The 25390-nt window shown below is 37.4% G+C and overlaps 1 protein-coding gene across 7 annotated transcripts in view; it reads right to left on the reverse strand.

The window, feature by feature from the left end:
- The window catches only part of BNC2 (basonuclin zinc finger protein 2), a 407420-nt gene that overhangs the window by 126041 nt on the left and 255989 nt on the right, over window positions 1–25390 (reverse strand). For all 7 annotated transcript variants that reach the window (XR_010920747.1, XM_067553122.1, XM_067553123.1 and 4 more), the window contains one exon: window positions 6451–6553. Coding sequence is in view for 6 of the 7 variants with exons in the window: in XM_067553122.1 (XP_067409223.1) it covers window positions 6451–6553 (103 nt within the window). In the remaining variant the exon portion in view is untranslated. The remainder of the gene's footprint in view (window positions 1–6450; window positions 6554–25390) is intronic.

A 25390-nucleotide genomic window follows, 5' to 3' on the forward strand; every position in this document is an offset into this window, starting at 1 on the left:
TCAAGTAACCATGACTGCTTGTTATGGAAAGTGCCCCAAATGGTAGCCACAGAGCTCTGCTGAGACTCATGCTTTGAAGTTCCACAGTACTGGTCCTATGAAGCTCAAAACCCAGCAATCATTTCCAACAATTCTGCTGCTCCTGTTCATTCAAAGGCTCAAGCCACATCTTCCTCAATAGACATATAGTTAACCCCTGTGTCAGCGCACTTCACTGAGCATGCTCAAGGATGCCACTAGCTTTCATTCAAAAAAGAAATTGAACTGGAAGTTGCTACTGTACCTTAATAGAGGGCTTTCCATGAAAGCAACATTAGCCCTCATTATACTTCATTAACAAAGATTACTAATATTTTTGCCTTGTCCCCATATTTTTAAAGCCCCCAGCAGTTGGTATGTTCAAACAGAAAAAATTCCCTCTTACTGGCTTCTCTCCTCTAAAAGGAAAAGACCAGCTGTTGAAGACTTTCTTTAACATTTTACCCCTCATTAATGGAGGAAAAGATACGTGGGCTTGTCTATAACTAGATGAGGCCTAGTTTGTAAATGTAACTTTAATATTATAACTTAACAGATGGTCTAAACCACCTTCCATCTAAACATCTCAAAATGCTTTACAGTTAATTAAGATTCAGCTGTGAAAGTGGATATTATACCTATTTTACAGACAGGGACTCTGAGGCACAGGGAGATGAAAATGACTTGATCAGGATCACACAGTGAGTCAGTAGCAGAGCTGGAAATGGGCCAAATGCTGCTCTAACATTACACTTGCAAGGGAAGGAGGAGAGCTGAGAGGAGCAGAGAATTTGGTTCTTGACTTCTGAGTCTCTGTCCTTTGCCTTCACAAAACATCCCAAAGTGATATTCCAGTGTTGGAAGCAGGTGATTCTTGTCCATAATTTGTGAGAACTTGTATGATCCATTTGTACTTACACTCTACTAAAGTATTTACACACACACACACGTGCACACACACAAACACAAATACACACAAAACCAGAGGAAAAAGGCAAATACAGTGTGTTTTGTTTTCATGCAAACTTTCCTTTGAAGCACATCAACAGTAGGTAGATAAGCAAGAAAACAAACAAATGATCTTCCCAGGTCAAACTGAGAAGGGACTGCTGATTTTAGGCAAGAAAACAGTTCCGATTGTACCTTACTAAAACAATAAAAAGAAATGATGGATTAAAGAGACTTTGGCCAGTGAGGTACAGGAACCTGGCTTTCTGTTTCGACCTCAGCAACAGTTAAATCCAGTCTAGAGTTAGATTAACATTAATTTTATTTTAAAGTCACTTTAACAGCCATGAAGAATTAGTTTTTGGTCTTCATAACCAGATGGAGAAGTAACTTAAGAGCTAAAGAAATTCCTTTACAAAGATGCTATGGAAAAGTCCTATATAACTGAACAAAGAGAGAACCAATAGGTTTCTATAGCCACTTATTATGATTCAAAAGAATCTACATTGAACACCTATAGAATTGAATAGATTTTTTTGAGCATCCTATAGTATTCATTAGCAGGATTATGATTGTGTATTAAATTCTACACGATGGTAAAAAAGACATGGATAGATTTTCTATTAAAATCTACCTATAGTGTGTGCACATGCTCACACCCACACCCCCCTGCAATCCATGCCAATTTTTTGCCAAAGTCTTAAACCTGTGACTTCCTTTGGTTTTGTGTCAGAGCTAAGCTCTGGCTTCGCAAATGTAGTGCTCTAGATTTCTTTCATTCAACAGCTTTGGACTGAGATACACGTGGTTACACAAAAATGTTTTTAATTTAACGTAACACTTCTTTTTTTTCATGCAGCTCATGTTTAAAGTCCTAAACTGTCACGTTAAACCACATCCTCATAGAAATTTGTGTGGAGAGAGTCTGGTTAAGGAGAGAGGAAATTTCTAAAATTTTCAGTGGCTGATAGGATAATAGCATTTCTCTCCCCTCCCCCTTCTTTCATTCTCTCCCCACCATTCCCTTACCTGACAACTTTACAAATTACCATATAGAAATGGCTGCTCAGCCATTCGGAATGAACAAGAAGTCATAGTCATGTCATGCATGTGAGCTTATGATAGAGCACTCTCCCTTGCTTGGTGGGGGTCACTGTTTTGATTGTTGGTCTCATTTACAGCAAGTTAGTGTGTGCATTATACAAAACTTGACAGCAGAAAACTATTTCCTCTGCAAGATTAAAGAAAGAATAACCCACACAGGGAGATATGGGGTATTAAATACTCACTGGATGGTACCTTTTCAACCAAAAGGAGTAGTGGCTTTGCCCTATGTGCTGCAAAACTCCGGTCAATTTCTGTTTCATTACATTTGAGCTCAGATTTATTAGAGAAAAGGCCATATGCAGTTCAGAGGATGGGTATAGCTCAGAGAGACTCCAGAGCACAGTGCCTAGAAGAAAAGGCCCAGCCTAGAGCCGTCCTGTTCAGCACAGACCAAGAAAAAGGCCTGGCACAGTTTATTGGAGAGCAAAGGACCAACTTGTTATTGCTCTGAGAAAAAAACCCACTTTTGAACAGGGAAATGAAAACAAAATTCACAGGATATTTAATATCCCTTAACAGTTGGATTCCAAGTACAGTGAGAAATTCAACCAGCCCAAGAATATAAATTGTTGCACAATATATCTATCAAGGGTCTGTGTCTGATGGCTAACTGAGTTTAGATCAGTGACCATTTGTGGGTAACACAAGAAACTATTTTTGATTATATGACCATCTTTCAGCCAGCGTGACAGTGAATTCACAGGTTTAATAAAAACAGACAGTAGAACTGACTATTGTGAAGTCGGATACCGTGAACTCCATTTATAGTGAAAGAGAATGAAAGTCCTGAATAGTTTCAGCACACTGTGATATGTAAAACATGTTTCTTCTTATCATGAAGGCCTGCTTACAGTGAAATTTTCTGTGAAAAAATAAAAAAATACTTTAAAGAGGGTAATACTGTACTTCCATTGATACTCTAACAGGTCAGTGATTCAGCTGAACCAGATACCCCAACAATGGTACATCTGGTGACATGACAATTCATATTCTTATATCAATGACGGCTCTTGTGCACAAAATGCTGAGTCAATGGAATTTATTACAACCTCGTCTAATTTTCCCTTCTCACTGACCTGAGCAGGAGGGAAGAGGCAGTGAGAGGGAAGAAGGTGTGAGCAGAATTAGCATGTGAAATACCATTAGGTTTTTTCATCATCATCATCATCATCATCATGGTTAACGTTGAACAAGTGGATTTTTGTACCTAACTTGGTACAGATTCAAGGCTATTTATTAGAGTTTGTTACTTGTCAAACTACTAAAACATTAGGAGAAGTGGCTACAGTGTCTACTCGATAAAGTATCTGATTTTTTTCTTTAAAAGTACCAAATGGCCCTGGACTGCACTAAATCAAAGTACCCACACAATTTCACCGTTAAGATTTTATTTATTTATTTAGTACCTTTAGAGTCATATAAAGTGACTTAAGAATTTTTTTAACCCTTGTCTGTTTTACTGCTTTAGGTCTAGGAAATGGCTTATCCAATTTAAACTATTTATTTTTTGTTTTAGAAAATAAATCTCCATCCAAGCTGACATTACAAATGCCAAGTTTCAGCTGGAAGCAAATTAAAACAGCCCAGTTCTCTAAATCCCTTAAAAAACCCAGCGATTCGCACTAGAAGCAACAATTCCCTCATAAGCATAGCAATACTAGAGAAGGGGGCTATAGTCTATGCAGTTTTTGGCTTAAGCCTTAAAAACACTGATGGCAGGGTTACCACTATACTGCAAAGGAGCAGCGTCAAAACTTGATAAACTGAAATTTTTGCCAACAGAAACATTTATCTTGCCACAAAAGAACTGCTTTGATGAATCCATTTCTTATATTGACATCCTTCTTTGGAACTTCTGAATAGAAAAGAATTGAACTTGTAGGAAACCTTTCCTTTCAAGAAGCACACAGCAAGTTGTAGGTGAGGAAAGAAAAACATGAGAAAGACAATGGAAATGGGGAAAAAACAGGCCAACAGTTGCTATGTGAAATAATACCACTATGGCTGTGCGCACCCTTTCCCTCTTGGCTCCAGAATTCCAACATTTTAAATGGACAGTTATGAGCATGCATTAACTATGTGTGGATGAGTCAGGGAAAACATGAGACAACTGCAACTGAAGGCTATTTTTGACCTATTCAGTTAATTATGATTCTAGGTTATCAAGCTTGGCTATGCCTGATACTCCTTATTGGAAACACCTATTCTTTGAGCATTGTATTTAATAAAACACTATCTCATCTATCAAGGATATGAGTTGAAATTCATTAATAAAAAACAGAAGAAAAACCCCTAATTAATGCAGTAGAAACTACCATTTGCATTCACCAAACAATTTTTTGAAGTACAGTGTTTAGGGCTTAAAGGAAGTAATTTTTTAACAGTAACCTGACTCACTGATTTTAAAATCCAGGTGCTACAGTACAATGAATGAATCAGTCTCCTTCTGAATGCCTCTCTCAAAACTTTGGAAAGTAGCTAAAGTCAACAACTCAAGTAGATTTGTCACACAGTCTCTAGGAACTAAGATCTAAGCCTATGCTTTGAGTGTGGAATATGCAACATATATCTGACTAGTCTTACAGTGCCATAAAATGTAAATACTCTGGCTACAGCCACTCTAGAAGACCTAAAAGAAAATCAGATGATTTTATGTAGGTTGCCTTTATAAAATGTACACTTTTGTTAATATCTATCCGAACTCAACTTTTCCATTTTAAAGCACTACAGCACAGGAACGGGTGGGTGTGCCGAGTGCTTACAGCATTCATCTTTCAACTTTAGTACCTTTGAATTTAATATCAGACTGGACCATTTCTATTAGATGTATCATGGTGGTCTCACACTATCTACTAATATTCCAATTTTAGCTCATCCACTTCACAGAAAACTACCAAGCCACAGGAAATCAAGCCACACGGTCATGTGGAGTTATGGTTAAAAGCAAAAAACCAGGACTATTGTATTCGAAAATAAAGTCCATGCAATAGGCCATATGATTACAAATATTCAGCATGGAGGAGTAATTTGTCTGGCCATTGGAAAAAACAAAAGTCTTCCTTCCCCCTTAAACAGCAGTGTGGTGCTCCTGTACAAAGCTGGATGCCTTCCTGAACTACAAAGGCTCTGAGGGCTGAAAGCCTCTAAGAACATGAATGGGTCTGGTTATTTTGCACATGCACGTATCTTGTCTGAAATTTTGGGGAACAGAAATAAGCTGTGCCCAATTAGGAATTCAGTTCATAATTCATCTGCAAATTAACTACCTGGTTGTTAGTTTTACCTTCGGTATCACCAGTGGGCTTTATCCATTCATTACGAAGTGACACAGGAATGGATCTGTACTTGTGCGCTCTTTTCTGTCCCAGCAATGGGCACACTTTAAAAGCCTCCCAGGAACTGCTTATCAGTTTTGTTAACTGCTCCAACATGTTTAGTTTCAGCACACACATATATATGCATACACAGATATGCACAAAATACAGAAACTAAGATCATTTTAGGAGGAAGTTACTGAGCTTCTCCCTCAGATTTTACTGAAATAAAATAGAATTATACAACACAACCCACTGGATGCTTGGCAAAAGTGAGGAATGGAGAGTATGCTCGTTTTGGGGCCAAAAGACTGAACTGCGAGAAGAAAACTCAGACAAATTTCTTCTGCAAAGATAGCCTCCTCTTTCTTTTCTCCTGTTATTTATTAAATCGTTTCAGAAGATAATGCCTTTTTCTTATTTGTCTTCTAATTGCATTTACTAAAACTATATTGCAAATGATCACGATACACATGGTAGGCTTGTGACTAAATAAAAGTAGGATCCAACTCCAAGCAGGTAGTGCATATTTATAAAATTTATTTAGATATGAGCCAAATACATCAGCCCACTTCATCCTTCCTTTACCCACTTTAACATATGGAAGATGACATGGCTTAGCAGCTGAATTTATGAGGGTGAACTGCCATCAAGGCTTTCGCTCAGCCAAAGAGGATATACCAGCTTCATTCTGACACCCTGGCTCCAAAAAGCTGACAGAGGTATTCTTGAGTTTCCATTGGATTCAATGACGCTTTGGCTGCTGCATATGTGCAATGTGAACTCCATAGTGCAACCATACTATAAACAACTCGTCCTTCTGCTGAGAGCTGTGAGCATAGCATTACTGTCTGGGAACTAGGATATGTTCTCTGAACTCTACACAGAATGTTCACAAACTCATTGCCTCAACTGACACATGAAGCCATGGCCGACAGAATTCACCCTCTCTTCTCAACTGTAGAGACTACTTAAAAGAAGCACACAACCGTTATAGCTATATCTAATGAGATAGAAAGATGGACGCAACAGGGAGGATAAGAGAAGAAAAGATATTTCTTACCATGTGCCACCCAGCCATGTTTACAATGATCACAGGTTCTCAGGTTAATCTTCCCTGGCTGGAAACATTCACATGTGCAATTTACCAGTGTACAGCGGATGGCCTGGAAAAAGAAACAAATGTATATAAATCTCTTACCAGATAATTTTCTTTGGTGGTTCTTTAAATATCTGCCCATATGGTGGCTGGGTTATTTGCACATAATAAAACAAACAAAAAGAAAAAATTCTGAAATGCAAAGCACTGTTCTTTCTTTTAAATAGGATTTATTTTTCCTTTAAAAAAGCATATATCAATATAGCTGATCAATTATAATAAAAGGTCCATTCAATAATACTGTATTCTATTATTTCATGAGGCTGAATAAATTCTGAAATTCTTTAAAAGAATACAGACCAAGAACGCTAATTTTTTTTCCAATAGGGTGAGGGATTAGGAAGGTGTTCCACAAATTTCTTGAATTCGCACAGCAAGTGACTGAAGGAAAATGTTGCTATAATTAAAACGAGAGTCCTGTAGCACCTTAAAGACTAACAAATATCTGTGGGCATAAGCTTTCGTGGGTTGCAACCCACTTCGTCAGATGCACTTTGTCAGTTGCTATAGTTATGTCTTCACATAGCACTATGTCATGCTGGTTATAATCAAGAGTGAACCATGCACACAAAAATATACGTAAAGGCAGAGCAAAGATCTCTTTTTTTCTGCTCCACCCAGGCATTGTTCTGTTGGGATTCACACAAGGTCTAATTCAGTTAAGTATCAGAAGGAAGCCACTGGTTTGGGAAGTGGTGATCCCAAAGCATCAATAAAAGAAGAGAGGTACAGATCAGACTGGGTCATGAGATACAGTACAACTTTCCTTCTCTTCAATCTCCACAGATAACTGTTTACCTTCCACGTATTTTTTAAAATGTAAATGCTTTCCATTTTTTTAAAAGAAAATCTACTAAAACCCAGATGGAATATTGAGATTTAAAATCTGGATGAAGAATATAACCATTCTTAAAACTAATTTAAAAAGCTAAGCAAGTTTACTGGGCTTGGGGGAGGGAGGGAGGGGGGACCAGGGAGAGGAACAGTCCACAGAAAATCAGCATAAATGGGGTGAGACCTATATTTTTAAACTTTGCTAAAGATGACCTGTGCTCTTCAAACTGCTACTAATAAATTTATAGCTTGCATTTATGTGTAATTTGCATGGAGGTTTCTGAGACAGAGGGACTTAGTCTGATCATTCACAGATTAATAATGTACTGTAACTATCAGTGCTGCCAGGAAAAGATATCTCTAGAGATTTAGATGTAATCAATGACTACTTGGGGGTTTGGTGGGGGAAGGGAATTTGGTACCTATGACTGCACAGACATGGGAGCTTTATGAATGCTGTTGCCTCACAAACCTTTCCTAGGCTATGTATACATTGAGGGCGGCAAATTCGCCGCCGTCAGATCAATCTATCTGGATCAATTGAACAGAAGTGAAGACCTACTCAATCGATCCGGAAGTCGATTCCTCAAAACCACTTCCTCAAAAGGCGTAGTGCCGTGTTGACAGGAACACATTTCCTGTTATCGCAGCACAGTGGAGACGGCGCGCTAAAGGGAAGTTACGAAGTCGACAGGAGTTACGCAAGCTACTCTGTGTAGCTTGCATAACTCCCATCGACTGCTGCCGAATTTCTGGATAAGTGTAAAGTAGGCCCTAGACTCCTCCACTACAAAATCTGCAACATCAGTAAGTAACAGGAACTACTTTCACTGTACCAAAAGCTTCAGATGTATAAGGAAAATAACATTAAAAGTTAGCATGGCCAAGCTAAACTCTTTGTTTGCTGACAGTGAGAAGAGTTCAAGTTATTTTAAACATTTTATTTATTTATTTGCATCAGACACAGCAACTTAAAGCCACTTGTGGTTCACTGACTCACAATTTGTATTTCTCTGCTCGATTTCTGATGCACGAATCCTTCATCCTTCCTATCCAGTCTGCTCTTTTACTACCTTAGACTCTCAAAAGCCCTGTTGGAAAAAATATTCTACTCTATTAAGCCAGACATTTCAGGGTCTCACTCCCAAAGTCAACTGCCCAATGACTCATTAGCTAGGCTGTAAAACATTACTGTATGTATCAGTGATTAAAATAATTAGTAATATGAAATATAAGGGCACAAAAGAACTGCTGACTATGCAGAATAATATATGTGTTTGTGGGTTACAAGGAAAAAAATTGTACTGAAAGGTCCCGTTTCAAGTTCAATACTTTATTGACTCAGTAATATATCAGGTCTCCCCCGGTCAGTAACAGTGTCTTTCTCTAATATGTACATTAATTAATTAACTCACTAATTAATTGTACTGCAAAGAGAATGAAGGCATTACAAAATAGAATGGTATTCCTGTTATACTGTAAAGGATTTTTTTCTTATAAACAAATGCCTTATTTCATTTTTTTAAAAACTTTGTACCAATCTGTTGTAGATTTGTTGCATTTCATGTTACTGCTTCACCTTGGTGCCCTGTTTATAATATTTTGCACATGTACGCAAACATCCCCCCACATACAATCTGAAATAATGTCATCAGCTAGGGCTGCTTTATTAAAAGTTGACTAGAATTTCCCATATAAGCCTACCTATTTTTTTCCCCAGAGGTCTGTAGGTTGCCCGTAAAAACTGGAATCAGGCTGAAACTTGAAATACAGTGTTTCAGCCCAGGAAGGAGTTTTATCTCACACTTTTGAAAATGATCCACTTAGCCATTTTAAAATGAGCTGGGGAAAAAAAGTTTACAAATTTAGAATTTCTTTTCCTCTTCTGTGACTAAAAAAATGGCTTAAAACTTGTTGAGGGTATTACTCTATTTAGTTGACTATGCACTTTATACATTAAGAACTTATAACAGCAAAATGACGTAATATTTGAAAATTCATGTTAACTTTTTACAAACATAAAAATGTCTCTTTTTAAAATAGTTAAATCAGAAAACCTTACGTAAGTGGTAAATATTTTTTATTAAGGTATGCGATCATGCCCAGATATTTCGCCCAGCCTTAACTGGGCCTCTTTTTTTGCTTTACAGGAATTTTGATACTTTAGGCCATATTCTGGCTTCAAAGATGCAGTTATACTACTATCAATTTTAATGGGAACCATGTGGCTGTTTCTGAAAGATGAAGAAGATGACGACCCACTGGTTAGGATGCTAAATTCCCCATCTGCAATGTGGGAGTAACAACAACAGAATGGTGTTGTGAGGATAAAATGAACAAAGGGTGTGAAGTGCTCCGATACAATGATAACAGAATCTATATAAGAACCTAAGACGATAGTATTCAGTAAATAACACTTTTTAAAAAGACAGTTTTAAGATTTGTTTTACATTTCTTTAATTAATCCAAAACTAATGTAGTGCCATCTATCTCAGCTCCAATACACAACTAGTTTAACTGTGAGTCTTTTGGTGGGATAAGTCAAGAGTATGACAGCCTTATGCCAAAGTGTGAGGATATATGCTCATAACTTCCTTCAAATTAAAACTGACACACAAATTGACACATTCTTGCCTGAAAATACCTTTTAACATTTTAAGATTAACTTCCTGTGCTCTTTTTTATAGTATTTGTTTTAAATGAATCACTGTCAGTTACAGTGAGTAACTGTACAGAGTTGGAAAAGTTGTGTGCATGTTTCACTCTTGCACTTGGAAACTCTTCTTGAGATACAAATAGTTAGTCAATGGAGGGAACGGATGTACAGGGAGCAAGGGGAAGAAGGGTTTGTGTTCAACCAACAGTGTGTTTGTAGATGACGGAGAAGATTTTGCAAAACCATAGTAGGACATTTCTTAATTTGCACACTGAAGGGGGTGGGGAGGGGGTAGCTAGAGGGACTTGATGTCATTTTGTAGCACTGTATTTACTGTTCATATATCTGTGTTACAAAGCAGACACAAAATTGCAATTGTTAACTAGAATATGATTTAACTCTAACTCTGCCAATTCAAAGTATTGCTAAATGGTTTTTATAACTATATAATATATTACTATACTCTTTCAAAGTGAAATGCAAAACCTATTTCTCTAGCTTAGTTTTCCTACAGTAATGCCGCCCCCAAAAAAAGAGAAGAAAAAGAGAGAAAGAAAAGAAATCAAAGACCCAAGAGACTTGAAGAAAAACAGAGAAATACAGGATCTTTATGTATGGACTGATACAAAATAGCACAACTCCTCCAAAGAGGATCTTAACGTGTACTCAGCATATAGCTCTCACGTTAAAAGACTCCTTAAGTATGCACTGAGATGGCATATTTTTCAGCAGCTCCAAAGGAGCTGTTATGTTCTAACATGTTGATAATCCACAGATAATGGGAGTGTCTCATACATTTTTATACATCCTTTACATAGAGATCCTAACATACTGCTTCTTGCATTTCCATTGAGATTATAATGGTCCCCAAAGAACTTTTACAATAGCAATGGAAAAAACGTAATGATACGATCGAAATCCATCCCAACATAATTTACATGACAGATTCTTTCATTTTAAAAGCACTATTAAATTTTTTTAAAACAAAACATATGCTAAAATATAATTCAAGTTTATCATCCCAGTGCCTCAAAAATACCTTTATGCTGTTTCCTTTAGTTGTGCCTATACAGACTATGCAAGAATATGGAAACATTGCTTTATAAGGTTGGTTTTTAAGTCCCGGATTGACAAAGCCCTGGCTGGGATGATTTAGTTGGGGCTGGCCCTGCTTTGAGCAGGGGGTTGGATTAGATGACCTCCTGAGGTCCCTTCCAACCCTATCCTTCTAAGATTCTATTGCCTGGTCTTCAATACATAGTAGGACATAATTCTGGGCACAATGTTGCAGATTTAACTACGAAAAGCCTTACATTTGAACTCTCAGACTTTTGTGGGTTTCATTCAGATACAGGACATTGATATAACACAGTTTTGGAGTATTTAATTCTATTTAAGAATATATTATTCACATATTAATAGGAGCAGCCCATAACAGTAATGGGAAATCAATCTGGCTGTTTTGCAGAACTTCCAGAAGAGATAAGAGGCCCTGGCCAATAATGAAAGGGAAAACTAGTATGGGAAAATGAGTTTGCGTGTAATGGGCGGAGGGGAGATGGGATGAAGAACACTGACTTCTCTTTATCTTGTCCCTGGGATAAAATGGGATGTGCCATGAAAAATAGAGGTGGTCTGCAATGTTCTCAAGAATTTTGAGAAAGAGCTTATGCACTGGATGTTGACCTTGTATGTCCAAATTCTAGTTCCAAGTTAGACAATTATTTCCTTTGTGACCTTTAGCAAATCACTTAGGGGCAGATTCCAATGCCCTTACTAATGCCAAGTAGCATTTTATTTTATGAGTAGCCCATTTATAACTTCAGAGTAAGGTATCACTCACTATGCATAAGGATAACAGAATCTGGCCCTTAACCTGTTGTCTGCCTTAGCTTTTTCATTTGCAAAATAGGGACCACCACTAGCACCATGTAGGAATATGGTGGAAGTGAATACAAAAATAGACCAAAGTCTGCTTGCTTTATTGATGTGAGTAGCTCCATTTCTAATGTATCTACAAAGCTTCTATCACCTAGCAGCTAAGCACTAAAATCAGTATGCTTACTCACTTGAATAAGATGACTATGATTTGGAACAATGTTGGTAAATGCTTTGAATAAGGCTAAATTATAATCAGTGAGATTTTATACTGGTGTATAGTCTGTACAGGCATTTCAGTTAGCAAGATTGAGGCCTATTATTATTACTAAGAATTCTGTTTTAGTGTGACCTGATGACAATTCCTGAGTGCCATGTTTTTTGGTAAAACAGACAAGACCCGTCTATCTTTACTCGCAGGATGAGTAAGCTTGTTGATGGGGTTGAAAAGAAAGGAGAAGTAATTATAGAGTGTTAAGGTGTGTGTGAATAAAAACAGATTAATTTGGGAGGAGAGGTAGAAGTATGGGAGAAATATGATGCATTTCCATCAAATTGTCTAATAGCGATAATTATTTTTAAAAGAGCACAATAAAATGGTCTCTTTTCTCCATGGTCTAATAGGTTCCCTGCCTTTGCCTTTTAAAAATAATCTTTAATACTTTATTTTAAACAAATGTTTCATGAAAAAAATAACTTGGTCATTGAGTAATCCATTTCACAGTGTTGTGGTTTCCTTTAAAAAATGTAAAGCAGTTGGGCTGGAGACAGAGGAGCTTACAAGGGTAAGCACAAGAATTGGAAGGAAAGCAGAAATCTCTTTCCGCCAAAAATTTCATATTTTTCAGAAAATTTTTGTCCTGAACCAATCAAAATTTCTGTGCAAAATTTTTCAGGGGAAGGGATTTCAAGAAAATTCCAATTTTGGAGAACAGAAACAGACTTCTTTGGCTTCCAGGCTCGCCACCTGGATGACTGTTGTCAATTTCATGGAAGGCAGAAAGTAAAATTGACTAGGGCCTTCCAACCCCACTGCTGTAAAGGCAGAGAGCTCGGGTGCTCAGCCTCCAGGGCCAAAGAGGTAGAGAGCCCAATTTCCCAGCCTCCTCACCTCTCCCCCAGCTCCAGGAACCACAGAGGAAGACAGCTAGGAGTGCCAAGTCTCTCAGGCCTGAAGGTGTGGAGGGAGGAGGCAGGAACTGGGGCTGAGCACCAGGGAGACGGAGAACTCAGCCTCAGTACCTTCCCTGAAAGCTTTCCAATGGCTTTCCAGGCAGGCAGCTGGAAAGCCCTCATTTAAATTTTCCCCAACAGTTCGATTTTCCCAACAGAAGATCAACATTTTTCAACAAAACTGAAGTTTTCCTGTGGAAAATTTTAGTTTTACAAAAAGAGCATTTTTTGTCCGAAAATTCACTGAAATGAAATGTTTCTGATCAGCTCTGTCACCCAATGTTAATGGACAACAGGTTGATGTCAAATATAGAGATCTATTCTCAAACTGACACGTGAACCACAATTAGAGGAGTTACATCGAGACACAAAACCAAATTCCTGTAAATGGCTTGCTACTTTTCTGTGGGCATGCTCCTTTATTGTGAAGTTTATCCTTGTTATTTCTTGTCTTCAAAATTAGGGAAAATAATCTACTTACACTAAAAGGCCTTTTTTCTTATTCAATGTGTGAATTTTGTGCTTAAAGGTTTCAAATTGACAGCCATTGAGAAGAAAATCCTTCACTCACAATCAGGTAAAACATTGGCAGTAAAAACTTTCCCATCATGCCCCCACTGTTGTTTCACTGCCCTGACTTGGAGAAGAAGATAGTTTATTCTTTACATCCTTAGTTTCTCAGCAGGGACTGCTAACAAAGGAGCAATTAACTAGGACCAAATGTGATAACAGTTTGAAACGTGGATGCCTCTCCACTAAGACCAGGACTCAGATCCCCAGCTCTTTTAACACAGACTCTCTACCTGTGCCCCTATGACTTGGGCAAGATTTGAACTGATGACCCAGTGGTGAAAGGCTCTGTACCATAATAGCTGTCTTTTTGCTATATAAAAACATAAAAAATAGAACACATTCTATGCTTGCTTAGTAGGCCATTAGAGTATTTATCAATTTTCCTCTGCATATTTCAGAGCATCTAATAAAGATTTCTTTTATTCCTTTCCTACTTATGTATCTCATTAAAAAAATCAGTTCTTGTTGTGTAAATGAAAAGAACTCAGTGAAATCATATTAGTTTTAATAGCTGGCAAATCAAAAGTACAATACAAATTGTTTTAAATTAACACCAGAGCGTTGTCTTTTCTGGACTCCTGGTTGGAAAATGCACAGCGATAATCTGTAAGTAGTACAGGCTGCCACTACCTGGGCTCATGTTTTCTTGTGTTTTACAACCAACTACATTACACAAAAGGAAAGGACTGCTCTGAAACTTCTGGGCATGGGGCAAAATAAAACACATAAGGCTTTAATTTTAAGCTGGACTTCAACACTGCCTCTTATTTTGTGGAGGCAACTATGTCTCCACATTGAACTGAAGGCACACTTGACATCACTTAGCTTACTTTTTGGAAGCATAAACATGGTTAGACTTCTAAGTCACTACAGGCTACCAAATGTATCCATAGTTCATTGTTGGTGCACCTGTAAAGAGGCAGTCACTCAAAAAAAGCTGTGTGTGTTTTTCTGCATCAAGAAAAACGATAATTTAAGTCCACAGTTGTTATAAAAAGTAAAAATACAAGGGTTTTTGATCTGCAATTTTACTAACAAGGAGAAGGTTCCAGTTCTCCCTTCATGCATGCCTGCATGTAGCTCTGCAATAAGTTTAGACTGTATTGTCTGCTGAACATGCATTGGTCCAGACTCAAGAAAATCACAATTTGCTTAATTATTCTCTATTTAAATAAACCTTCCATCCAAAACAAGTGCTGGATAGCTAGACATTTCCTATCACCTAAGTGAGTTTCCAACGTATGCTTGGGAGTTAGGAAAAAAGCAATAAGCCTGTTTAGCCATGAATATTTTCTAAAGAAAGAAATTTACACATGCAGAAAGAAGTATTTCCGTAGCTCAACAGAAATATTGTGCCTTCCTCCATTTATTCCTGATTCATGCAAGCTATGGAAAGCCATGAATCATCTTTAAATGTGGATTATTACTTAATAAATAATCTCTACTGAGCTAGTACTGAGGAGCAAAGAAGAAAGATGGATAATTCTATGGCCAAAACACTGGGGTGAGAGTCAAAATATCTGGGTTTCTGATCTTGGTTCTGCCACTGCCACTGATTCACTGCATGGCCTTGGGAAGTCACTTAACCTCTCTTTAGCCCTTCATTTTCCTATCTGTAAAAAGGGACAATAATATTACTTATCACTTCAAGATGGAGTATCAATTAACTACATATTAAGACCAATGATGGAAAATACTACACAAGCACAAAGCATCATCACTTCATCTGTCAGTGTAAAAACTCAAACAGAATTATTTTAAAATACACAAACTTTTAAAAGGTTTTTCCCCAGTAAAGGGATAGTTTTAAACACTGAGATTACTTTGGAGGCCCTGGATAAAATCACCTTACCTGGCAGACAGTCATTTTTAACATGAAGTGTTAAACTTAGTGGGAATTCACTTTGCATTTCATTGTTCTTAAGTACCCGTGCTGCCCCATAAGTCATCTCACATCCCTCCCACTCTCCTACCACTCAGAGATACCTAAATGTGTTCCGTGTCATTCACTACACCACAATGTTATATTAGCTATTTTATATTACATTATATTAGTATTGTTTCTTACTTTTATAATACAATTTGAAAAGTGTTAATATCATTATATTTCTCTGTGGCATTCATTAAAAGAGTTACTAATACAGTATGATAGAAAGGATGCTAACAAAATAAAAAGTTGTTAATGGGATAAAATAGGTTTTCCAGGATTAAGAAATACGTAGTGTTTAAGCATTTTACAAAACCACTTTCAACTGTTTTTGAGGGAGGGCTGGTGAATGAAAGGGGAATAAGGAAGAAAAATAACAAAATAGCATTTGGAATGTTGTTTCTGTGCTAGGAACCACTGTTAATTGTTACTTCAGATGATCATGAACAGACAGATGGCTGACAAGGAAAGGTGCGTAGCCTTTTGTACAAAAAAGCCCACAATTTTATTCCCAAGGAACTTTCTGTAGCCTGTACTCTGCCCTGATTCCATACACATAACTCTTGTTCACGTCAATGGGATTTTGTACAAAGATTGAGGATGCAATATTATGTAAACTTGCCTAAGGTTTGTAACATCAAAGGCAGCATTGTTTGCACGGCAAAAATTAAGACTGACAAATGTTCCTTTGCTCAAACTTTTAAATAAACAGTTTAAGTTTAAGAATGGGACTCCCTATGCCTGAAAGAACATCAGTAAATGTATAGATACTTTTCTTAAAGGTTAAAAAGAGCTACATTTATTAATCCAACATTGTGTAGGCCATTAGGGCCTAACCATGCACCATTTTAAGGTAAGGGCAAGTATCTATTAGACACCTAATAACATGGGTGGCTATGACCATGGGAAGACTGACAGCCGTTACATCCATTAAGGAGAATGCACTCCCCTCTGCTGATTACTCTTTTGAGGTGACCAGCACCTCTAATCCCACCCAGGTTTTGAGATGATCACAAGAACTAAAATTGTGAGTGGCCCCTGCAAAGAGAGGCTGTTTGCATCATCTTGCCTCTCACCCACTCAGGGGCAGATTATCATCTATGTCTATGACTGAAAAAGAATAATTGAAATGTCTTATTTCTAGGCTATTCAGGGACAGTGAATTATTGTTATTGTACAGAGGGAAAATGAAAACCACAGGTTGGTTCTGTGTACATTCATAATACTTTATTCAGCATCTCTTCTCTTTAAGATTCTGCTGGTAAATGCTGATCCAATTTTTTTTTTATTATTACTTTTCTTGGTGCCTATGGGTATGTTTGTGCCACGATTCGCTGTAAAGTTTAAAATAATAATAAAAAGTTTATGAAAAAGTATGCTTTTTCTCAAGATTTTGAAAAAGATATTGAGCCTGCACACTTAATTCATATGCATGCGTTGAATCAACATAATAGGCTATAACAGCTCAGAAGCAGCTAATAAGGTCTATTGGGTCAATAATCTGTGAACTAAGAAGAATTTACTTAATAGATTGTAAATGGGTCATAAGGAGTTAAGACTTACTCCTGTCCATCAGATCAAAAACCCAATTTTCGGACACCGTCTTTATACAAATTAACCAAAAGAAGGTAAAAGTTCAGAAGAGCTTAAATAAATAATCCGCGTTCTCAAGATTAGCTTTGATTTGTTTTAAAGAGCTGTAGCCTGTTTAGTGAAAAATACAAGTGCTAACACACAAGTATGTACAGAAATATGCCTTTGACCAGATAAATAATAAACCTTTTAAAATGTCCATACAAAGTGATGTTGGACAAAATGTACCCAAGACAAGATGGAACTTAAAAATGTAATAAACTGCTTTCCCTCCCTTTTCCCTTGTAACTACTTCAAAGAAAAATAAGCAAAAATCTAATTTTAGGAGGTCAAATTCTGCCCAAGTTTTTGGAGTATCTGTTCCTTTTTGTACATTTCAGTCAGGCAAATATTCTCCCTTTAAGAAAATAGGATGTATATTGCAAACATGTTGTTTATTACTTAATCTGTTCTCATTTCCCAAGAAGACTGTATTTTTGAAGTGTCTAACATTTCAGATGATTCTGCTTTGCGGTTCTATATGATGGGATTTCTTTTAGCCAGAAAAATTTTAGACAGCACTGTGCTGCATTTCAGTCAGTTCAGGTAAATAAGATAAAGTATGAAGTTACATCTAGTATCTAGGGTGCAGGATTTAAATGTTGTGAAGAGAAAAGCATTCACTGTAAGGATTGGCACATAGACATTCCAGCCTAGTGGTCAGAGCTGTGGTTGGAAGCCAGGAACCAAAGCCAGAGCCAGAGTTGGGCTCAAGAGTCACACCAAAAGTTGGGCCGGAATCAGTGCCAGGAGTCAGGCAGTTGTGTCAAGGGTCAAGCTGGAGTCAGGAAGCCTTGAACAGTGTCAGGCTCAAGCCAAGACCAGAGTCAGATAGCGATACCAAAGGTCAAACTGGGATCAGCAAACAGCGTCACAGTCAACCCAGAGTCAGGAGTGACGGTCCAGTACAGCAGTAGATCAGGAGTTCACTCAGTTGCTTGGACAACTTCCTGTGCCTCCTTCTGGCTTAAGTAGTGTGACTGGGTCAACTGGTGGGGCTAGATGTCTGGTGCAATCAGGAGTTCCATGAGCGGTGCCTCCAGTGGGCCAGAATTCTGCTAGCCCCTTTTCCTGCTAGTTCTGGAGAGCTGTTAGGTGGCAGTCGCAGACTGGGCACCACATGGGGACCCACGCCCAGGTTCAAGACCAATGATCCCTCACAGTTTGTTGCAAAAAATTTGAGTCTTTCCAAAACTGTAGGACTTCCTTTTATAAAAAAAAAAAAAAAAAAAAAAAAAAAAAAAAAGGAAGGACAACATGAACATGAACTGTACAGTACATGGACAACTGTATGGAAACTAGTCATCTGTTCATGCCACCAGAAATCTATTTTTAAGATATAACCTGTAATAATTTAGTATTTGTATTAACCAGAAGTTATAATCTACAGTTTTCACTCAGGGCAGCACTTCACTGATTGAAAGATGACCCCTTTGGCATGCAACAGCAAAGACAATTGCAAAAAAATAAAACAAAACTTTTACTCAAGATGCATGCTCCTGGATTAAAAGCAGAAAAATTCTCTCTTCTTTGGAACACTAATTTACCACTGTTCTCCAAAAATGTTATCACCACCTTTTTATCATTAATATTTAGAAATATATGCTTCAGAAAATGAAACAATGGAAGTTTTTCCATCAAGGTGTAGTAGGTATACACATAAGCTCTGTCCTCTAAAGTTTAGCAAAAAATGAGAGAAAAAATTCCAATAATTCTGAAATAGACAGATAAAACTTTTCTCCATGGCCAGCGTAGAGCTCCATTATATGTAACTGCTTATTAAAAAAAACCTTATTGGTTCTCTCTGAAGGATTTTCTTTTATACATAGCTTTATCCTATAATTTTGTCCCTGTTGGGCATGCTGCCTAAATTTAAACACAAACAGTCAAGCAATGAAGAAACATTAACACATTTACTGTGAACAAAAACTCCCAGTTGTACAGTGAAATTTTAATACATTTCAACTTATCTCTTTTACTAATGGGGAGAGTACAAACCCTGCAGGAATTCGCTCTGCAAACTGGTAATTACAGTAGACTCACTATTTTATAATGCATATGTATAGTCAGACACAAGAACCATAGCTGCCCTTTTGATGTAGGTTACAATAGGAATGTTTAAAAAAAATTATGAACATCTACAGCAATTCTAAAGGAATGCATTATTTCACAGAAAGGTGTCCTTTAGCTATGCTCATGAACATAAATATATACACACACAGTAAACACACACACACACACACACACACACACACACAAGCTTTATCAGCATGTTCTTTTTATTCGTGCTTTTTTTTTCTTTTTAATTTCAGTGACAAAATAAATCTGCCTCTGTTGGTAGAAAGCTAGAATTTCCATTAGACAATATCATGAACTAGCTCAGAAATGTAGTTTTCTCTTCCTCAGAACCCCAAATTTAAACAGTTTTACCCTTTAGATTTGTGTCACATTACATCTTTACAGCACATAATTAAGAGCACTATTTTAATCTTACAGACTCATACCATATACAGCGCAGTGCAGCTCAAGTAATACATGCTGTGTCTGGTATCATATCCTTTTGACTTGCACTCTGGCACATGCACAGATATATCTAGTTTCATGTGGTAGGAGATTAGATCAAGGTGCATTTTAATTCTGCTGTCATGCACAGGCACAGTGTAATACACCTACTTTTAATTCCACAGTAGACAGAGAAATCAATGTGCACAATTAAAAGAAGGACAAAATAAAAGGCAAATGCCTCAGAAGATTAAAAAAATACATTTTCATGACTGATTTATCCAAGCTCTTATACAGCGCCCATCACTGCAAGAGCTGAACCTGCAAGCATTCCACACACTGAACTGTCACCAACTTCAGTGGGAACATTTAAAACAGGCTCAGGCACAACACACTTTTTACATATACAGATACAGGATCTTAGAACTATAGGGCTGGACAGGACCTCCAGCAGTCATCTAGTGACATCCACACACAATCATACGCACACACCCTGCTCCTTGAAGATAGAAAAATTCTATACACACTACTTAAAATAGAATGTCAAGAACACTGAGTGATCATACACCATATACAAAGTCACGTTAGTATTTCACACATTTTCATATTCTGCCATATACAGCAGTGGTTACAGATATATATCTCTCACCAAAACTTGCAAGAGAGACCATCAGATATTTATCAATTAATTTTAACCACTGATTTGTCTATATAACTTACCTTTTTCTAATTCTCTTTGAGCCAACTTCTGCAAATTTACCCATTAACTGCCTTGTAGCATGTAGTTATACGGAGACCAGAAACGCTTTGCTCCAGTATGCAACGCATACGAGTTGTGATGCTTAGGCAATAGTGCAAGATCTGACATCTCCCTGTGCCATGGAAAAACTGGTTCATAGTCAGACAGAAGTCGCAGCTAAAAACACTAGCTTCTTAGGTCTACTCCCCAAATAGGAGAAATTGATGTTAGGAACAATTGTGTAAATTAACATGAACGACTGGATCGGCACTATGTTGGCCTGTGCAGCCTCAGAACACCGCTGAAGGGCTCCCTAGCATTCAGTCAACACTGAGGAAATCAATGGCATCAGGAAAATCGTACAAGGGGATGGGAAGGTCTTTCCAATGACACATTGAAAACTGAGATTGTGCTTTCCATTGATGCATTGGAACTTAAGTTTTGCTCTTTCTTACTGCTGTGCATTGATTTTCATTATTGGTATCTCCCTCTTGTCCAGAGGTGGCTGCATTTCAGTGGTGAAGTGCTTCTTGTATGTTTAGAATTTGCAAAGCATTGTGGAATCATTCCATAACATTGTTTCCATAGAAAAAAAGAAAGTTATAATTATTTTAAAGGATTTCTCATTCAAAAGTCATTATGTTAGAGAGAGAGAGAGAGAGAGAGAGAGAGAGAGGTGTCAAATATTGTACTTGTGTCTTCTGAGAAAATAAAACCTACACAGTGCAAGGATGGAAAAGAAATGTGTTTGTCAGCACCTCAAAAGTGTAAACATTTCTCACTATAACAAATTTCCGTTCCACAGAATAGATGATAGTATGCTGTACCATTTATTATTTTGGTTGATGCAAGAAGCATGTAATTGAACAGGAACTCTCTATTGGAAGCACATGGGATGTTACACTTAAGCTCTTCCTCTGAACTTACGGTCACTATTGTATATCGTAATTAGGACAGTGATTTTGCCACAAAGATTTCAGTTAAAAATCACAGTTCTCTTACAAGATGCCTTGAACATTAACATGGTGGGACGAATAGGTGTGCAAAAGCCCTAGTGTGACATGCATATTTTGGATTGCCGGATGCAGATGACGTGGTGTTATCTTGTTGAATTTCTGGATGTCAGAATTCGAGAGGGGGAGAATGAGAGAGGCAAACCCTTTTCTCAAGTACAGGGCATCGGATCTGGTACATTTCTGGATAACGGGACAACTTTTTGCAGTACAGACATACTAAATGGCTGACTTACCATTTCCCAACTGGATTTGCTGACATGCAAAGAATAAAATGTAAGGCTAGTTCTGCTTTGTTCTCAGAGACCATGTAAAGGAAAGATAAGAACAGATTCTAACTGTCATGAGAAAGCTACTGCTCCAATTTATATATTCTCATATATTATTGTATATTATTTATGGAAGGCTAGAAGAGTTTGGCTCAGGAGACAGAATCATTGCCTTCCTTCAAATTCTCCCCAAAACTCACTTTTTCCAGTTAACTTTCCAACTCTGTCCTCCATTCCACCACTCCTGGCTTCCTGTCTGACTCTGTTCCCTCATTCCTTTAACAGACTAATAACAAAAAATACAAAACTTATTTAATCAGAAAACAAACATAAAGGAACAACAAAGGAACAGATTTTCCTGTTGGGGTGAAACAAAAGTAAATCTGCTGAAGTCAATGGAGTCAGACTGGTGTAAAAGAAGTGGGAGTGACTGGTGAATCAGTTTTATGTAACAAAAGCATCTCAGGATTTTCATGGTACCTTTAATCTTTTCTATCTCACCTACATCCTTTGTATCTGTCATAACTTAGGGCTCAATCTTGAAAAGAGGTATTTTAAAGGCAGCTGAGGGCACTCAGTATCTTGCAAGATTGGGCCTTCGGCTGGAAAATCCATTGGCAGACATTTGTCATTTTCACTAATCTATCTCTGAAGCACCAACCATCCATCGCGTACAGCATTACAAAAAAAGAATGGCAGGAAGAATTAATATTACTTCATTCTGAGCTACATGAACACAACATACACACCCCATAGGAAGTTGTAAGGACCACAAACCTAGAATAGTTTTGATGCTATCAAAACTAAACATCAGCTTGTCATAGTTTTAGAGTTTTAGGATTGAATCAATGCTAGATACAAATGATTCATGCTAATAGGAAACCTATAGGAACTACAGGAATCCGATCCATACAAGCCCTATGCTGGATGAGAGGTTGAACTTTATACTTGTCACTGCGCCACGACTGAACTTTGCCTGTCCTGGACTTTGTACCAAGATGATTTTAAATACTTACTTTTCCATGACCTGAATGGTGAGGGGAGGAGAGGGCAGCGGGGGAGCTGAAACAAGCTCTTTTTTTCTCTAAATGGTGGATACTTGAAAAGCTGCTCAGCAGTTTGGAATGTAAGGAGCATTCCCAGTGGAGATAAGCGGTCAAAGTGAAGGAAGGTGAGAGGACCAAAGGCACAAAATAAAAAGAGATTATCACATAGCCCCACAATTTATCACAAGGGGCACAAATAAAGGAATTTAGCACATGGATATCATCACCACATGTGTTATACCTATATACTTATTATTATAACTTTAGGAACGAGTCATTCATTGAAGCTGACATATCTATAGATGTATATAATAATACTCCCTCATTCTGGATGATAGTCTGAGTTTAAAACTTCCATGTAACCAAACTGTTGCTTATTTATACATTTGCAGTTGAATATTGTCAATCTGTTCTCACATTTTTGTCATAGTAACCTCTCTGTGTCAACAAATTTCATACACAGAAGTCAAGAGCTGCTAAATCTATCACTTCTGACCTCTGTGAATACAAAATGGGTCTTTTGCATAATTCACAGTAATTGTAGCTGAACTGGGCTAAATGGTTCCCATACAGATTTTAGAAGACCAGTATGCCTCTTCCGGCTTTGTATTTAAGGGAGAAAAAGACAGAAGTTGATTTATTAGGAAGAAATAATCCTATAGACAAATAGAAGCTTCTGCTATGGATTTTATGTTACAAATAGAGTCTTAATATTTTTCATCAAGAATTTTCTTTTTAAAGTTTATTTTCATGCACATGTATGTATCTAAAATCAGTACTATAGCATCTGCAGTAAAAATAGCACATTGCTGTTTTAATTTGCACAATTTTATTATGTATGGACTTTGAAGGACAGCTCCATCAATGGTTATTAGACAACATAATCAGTGATACAACCCCATGCCCTGGGTGTCTCTAAATCTCTGACTGCCTGAAGCTGGAACTAGATGACAGGGGATGGATCACTCAATAATTGCCCTGTTCTGTTCATTCACTCTGAAGTATCTGACACTGGCCGCTGTCCTGAAGACAGAATACCGGGCTAGATGGACCATTGGTCTGATCTAGTATGGCCAGTTCTTGTGTTCCAGTTTTTCCATTTTTATTTTTCAGTATTACTATTATTATTATTATTATTTTCAGTATTATTTCTGCAGCACACGCCTTCATAATATCCAAGGACCTCATTCTATTGGGTCAATTTATTCCCTGTGATAAGTGCTAGGCTGACAGCCCTGAACACTGGAGTCCTGGTTATCCATAAAGCCAGTATAGAATAAGCAGTGGCAGCTCAACTTTCTCTACATCAAACTGCCAATGTACCTTGGTGTCTGGCCTGAATGGTAAGATAAGAAAGGAGATCATTCACCAGACCCATCCAAACTCTGGCCACTTTGCAGTGAGTAAGAGAAAAAGTGATGTGGACTCAAAGAAAACCATTTATATCAATGTATAAAAACTCAGTCATTTTGCTCTGGGCGCACACACATGCAATATAAGAAGACAACAATCAAAACCAACATCCAAAAAATAACAATTAGGATCACATGAGCACCAAAATCATTTCCCATCAACCAATATATAGCTTAAGACGACAGTGACTTTTGCAGTCTGCCAACCTGGATGACCTTTGAACCAATGCCTCTAAATGGTGTTAATAATGCAGGAATCAAAACTGCATCAGTTTGAGCTAATAACCCCATATTTATCCAATTATGATTCTCTTTTGGAGATATATATTGTGTGTGCGCACAGAGTGTATTATTTCAATGGACATTTTTGGTGGCTCAGCACCTGTAAAAATCAAGCCACAAACACTTTAAGAGGGAAAGAAGTTTACTGAATGAATTCAGTGCATTCTATTACTCTGTAAGGAATCAATTTTCTCTTAAGGAATATCATTCAGTGATAATATTCATTGCTGTGGAGGATATTTAGAATTTCCTTTCATTTTCCCTTTTGCCAAACTGGTGTTAGATCAGACTAAGCCTAGCTGTCATCTAAAGTAATCTCACTGTTGCTTAGTACATAAAGTGCTAAGAACAGGTTATGCAAACAAGAATGCTCTCACTCACTCTGTCTGTAGGCTCTAATCCAGCATCATACATTTGTCCACATGTGTACTAGTGCTCAGCCCTGCAATTATTCCTGCCATAGTACACAGTAGTTTAGGTAAAGAACAAAACTTGCTTTAGATGTAATTTAATATCTGAATACTTTAGATAAAAAAAAACCAAAACAATATATACATTTACAGAAACAACAGATTGGACCAACAGAAAGTGAATTCACGCAAAATGTGCAAAACTTAACAATGGACCAGATCCTGCTCTTGTTCCAATCAAAGGAAGTTTTGTCTGACTTCACTGAAGAAGGAGCAAGCCTAATGGATAGAAACTTTTAAAAGAAACATATGAAATGACAATTTGGTCCAAAAACGTGTGTTGTTATCTAGCCAAAATAAACAAACAAATTGATCTGGATGAGTGGATCTCTATATGGGAAAGAGGATATACATCCTCAATTTACGTTGCTCAAAGAAATTTTTTTTTATAAATTACTGTATAGATGGCATTTGACTCCAATTAAGATTCATAATATT

The sequence above is a fragment of the Emydura macquarii genome, unplaced genomic scaffold (genome assembly GCF_026122565.2).
Source record: "Emydura macquarii macquarii isolate MOO-44397 ecotype Brisbane River unplaced genomic scaffold, CSIRO-AGI_Emac_v2 contig_1451, whole genome shotgun sequence".
Lineage (NCBI taxonomy): Eukaryota > Metazoa > Chordata > Testudines > Chelidae > Emydura > Emydura macquarii.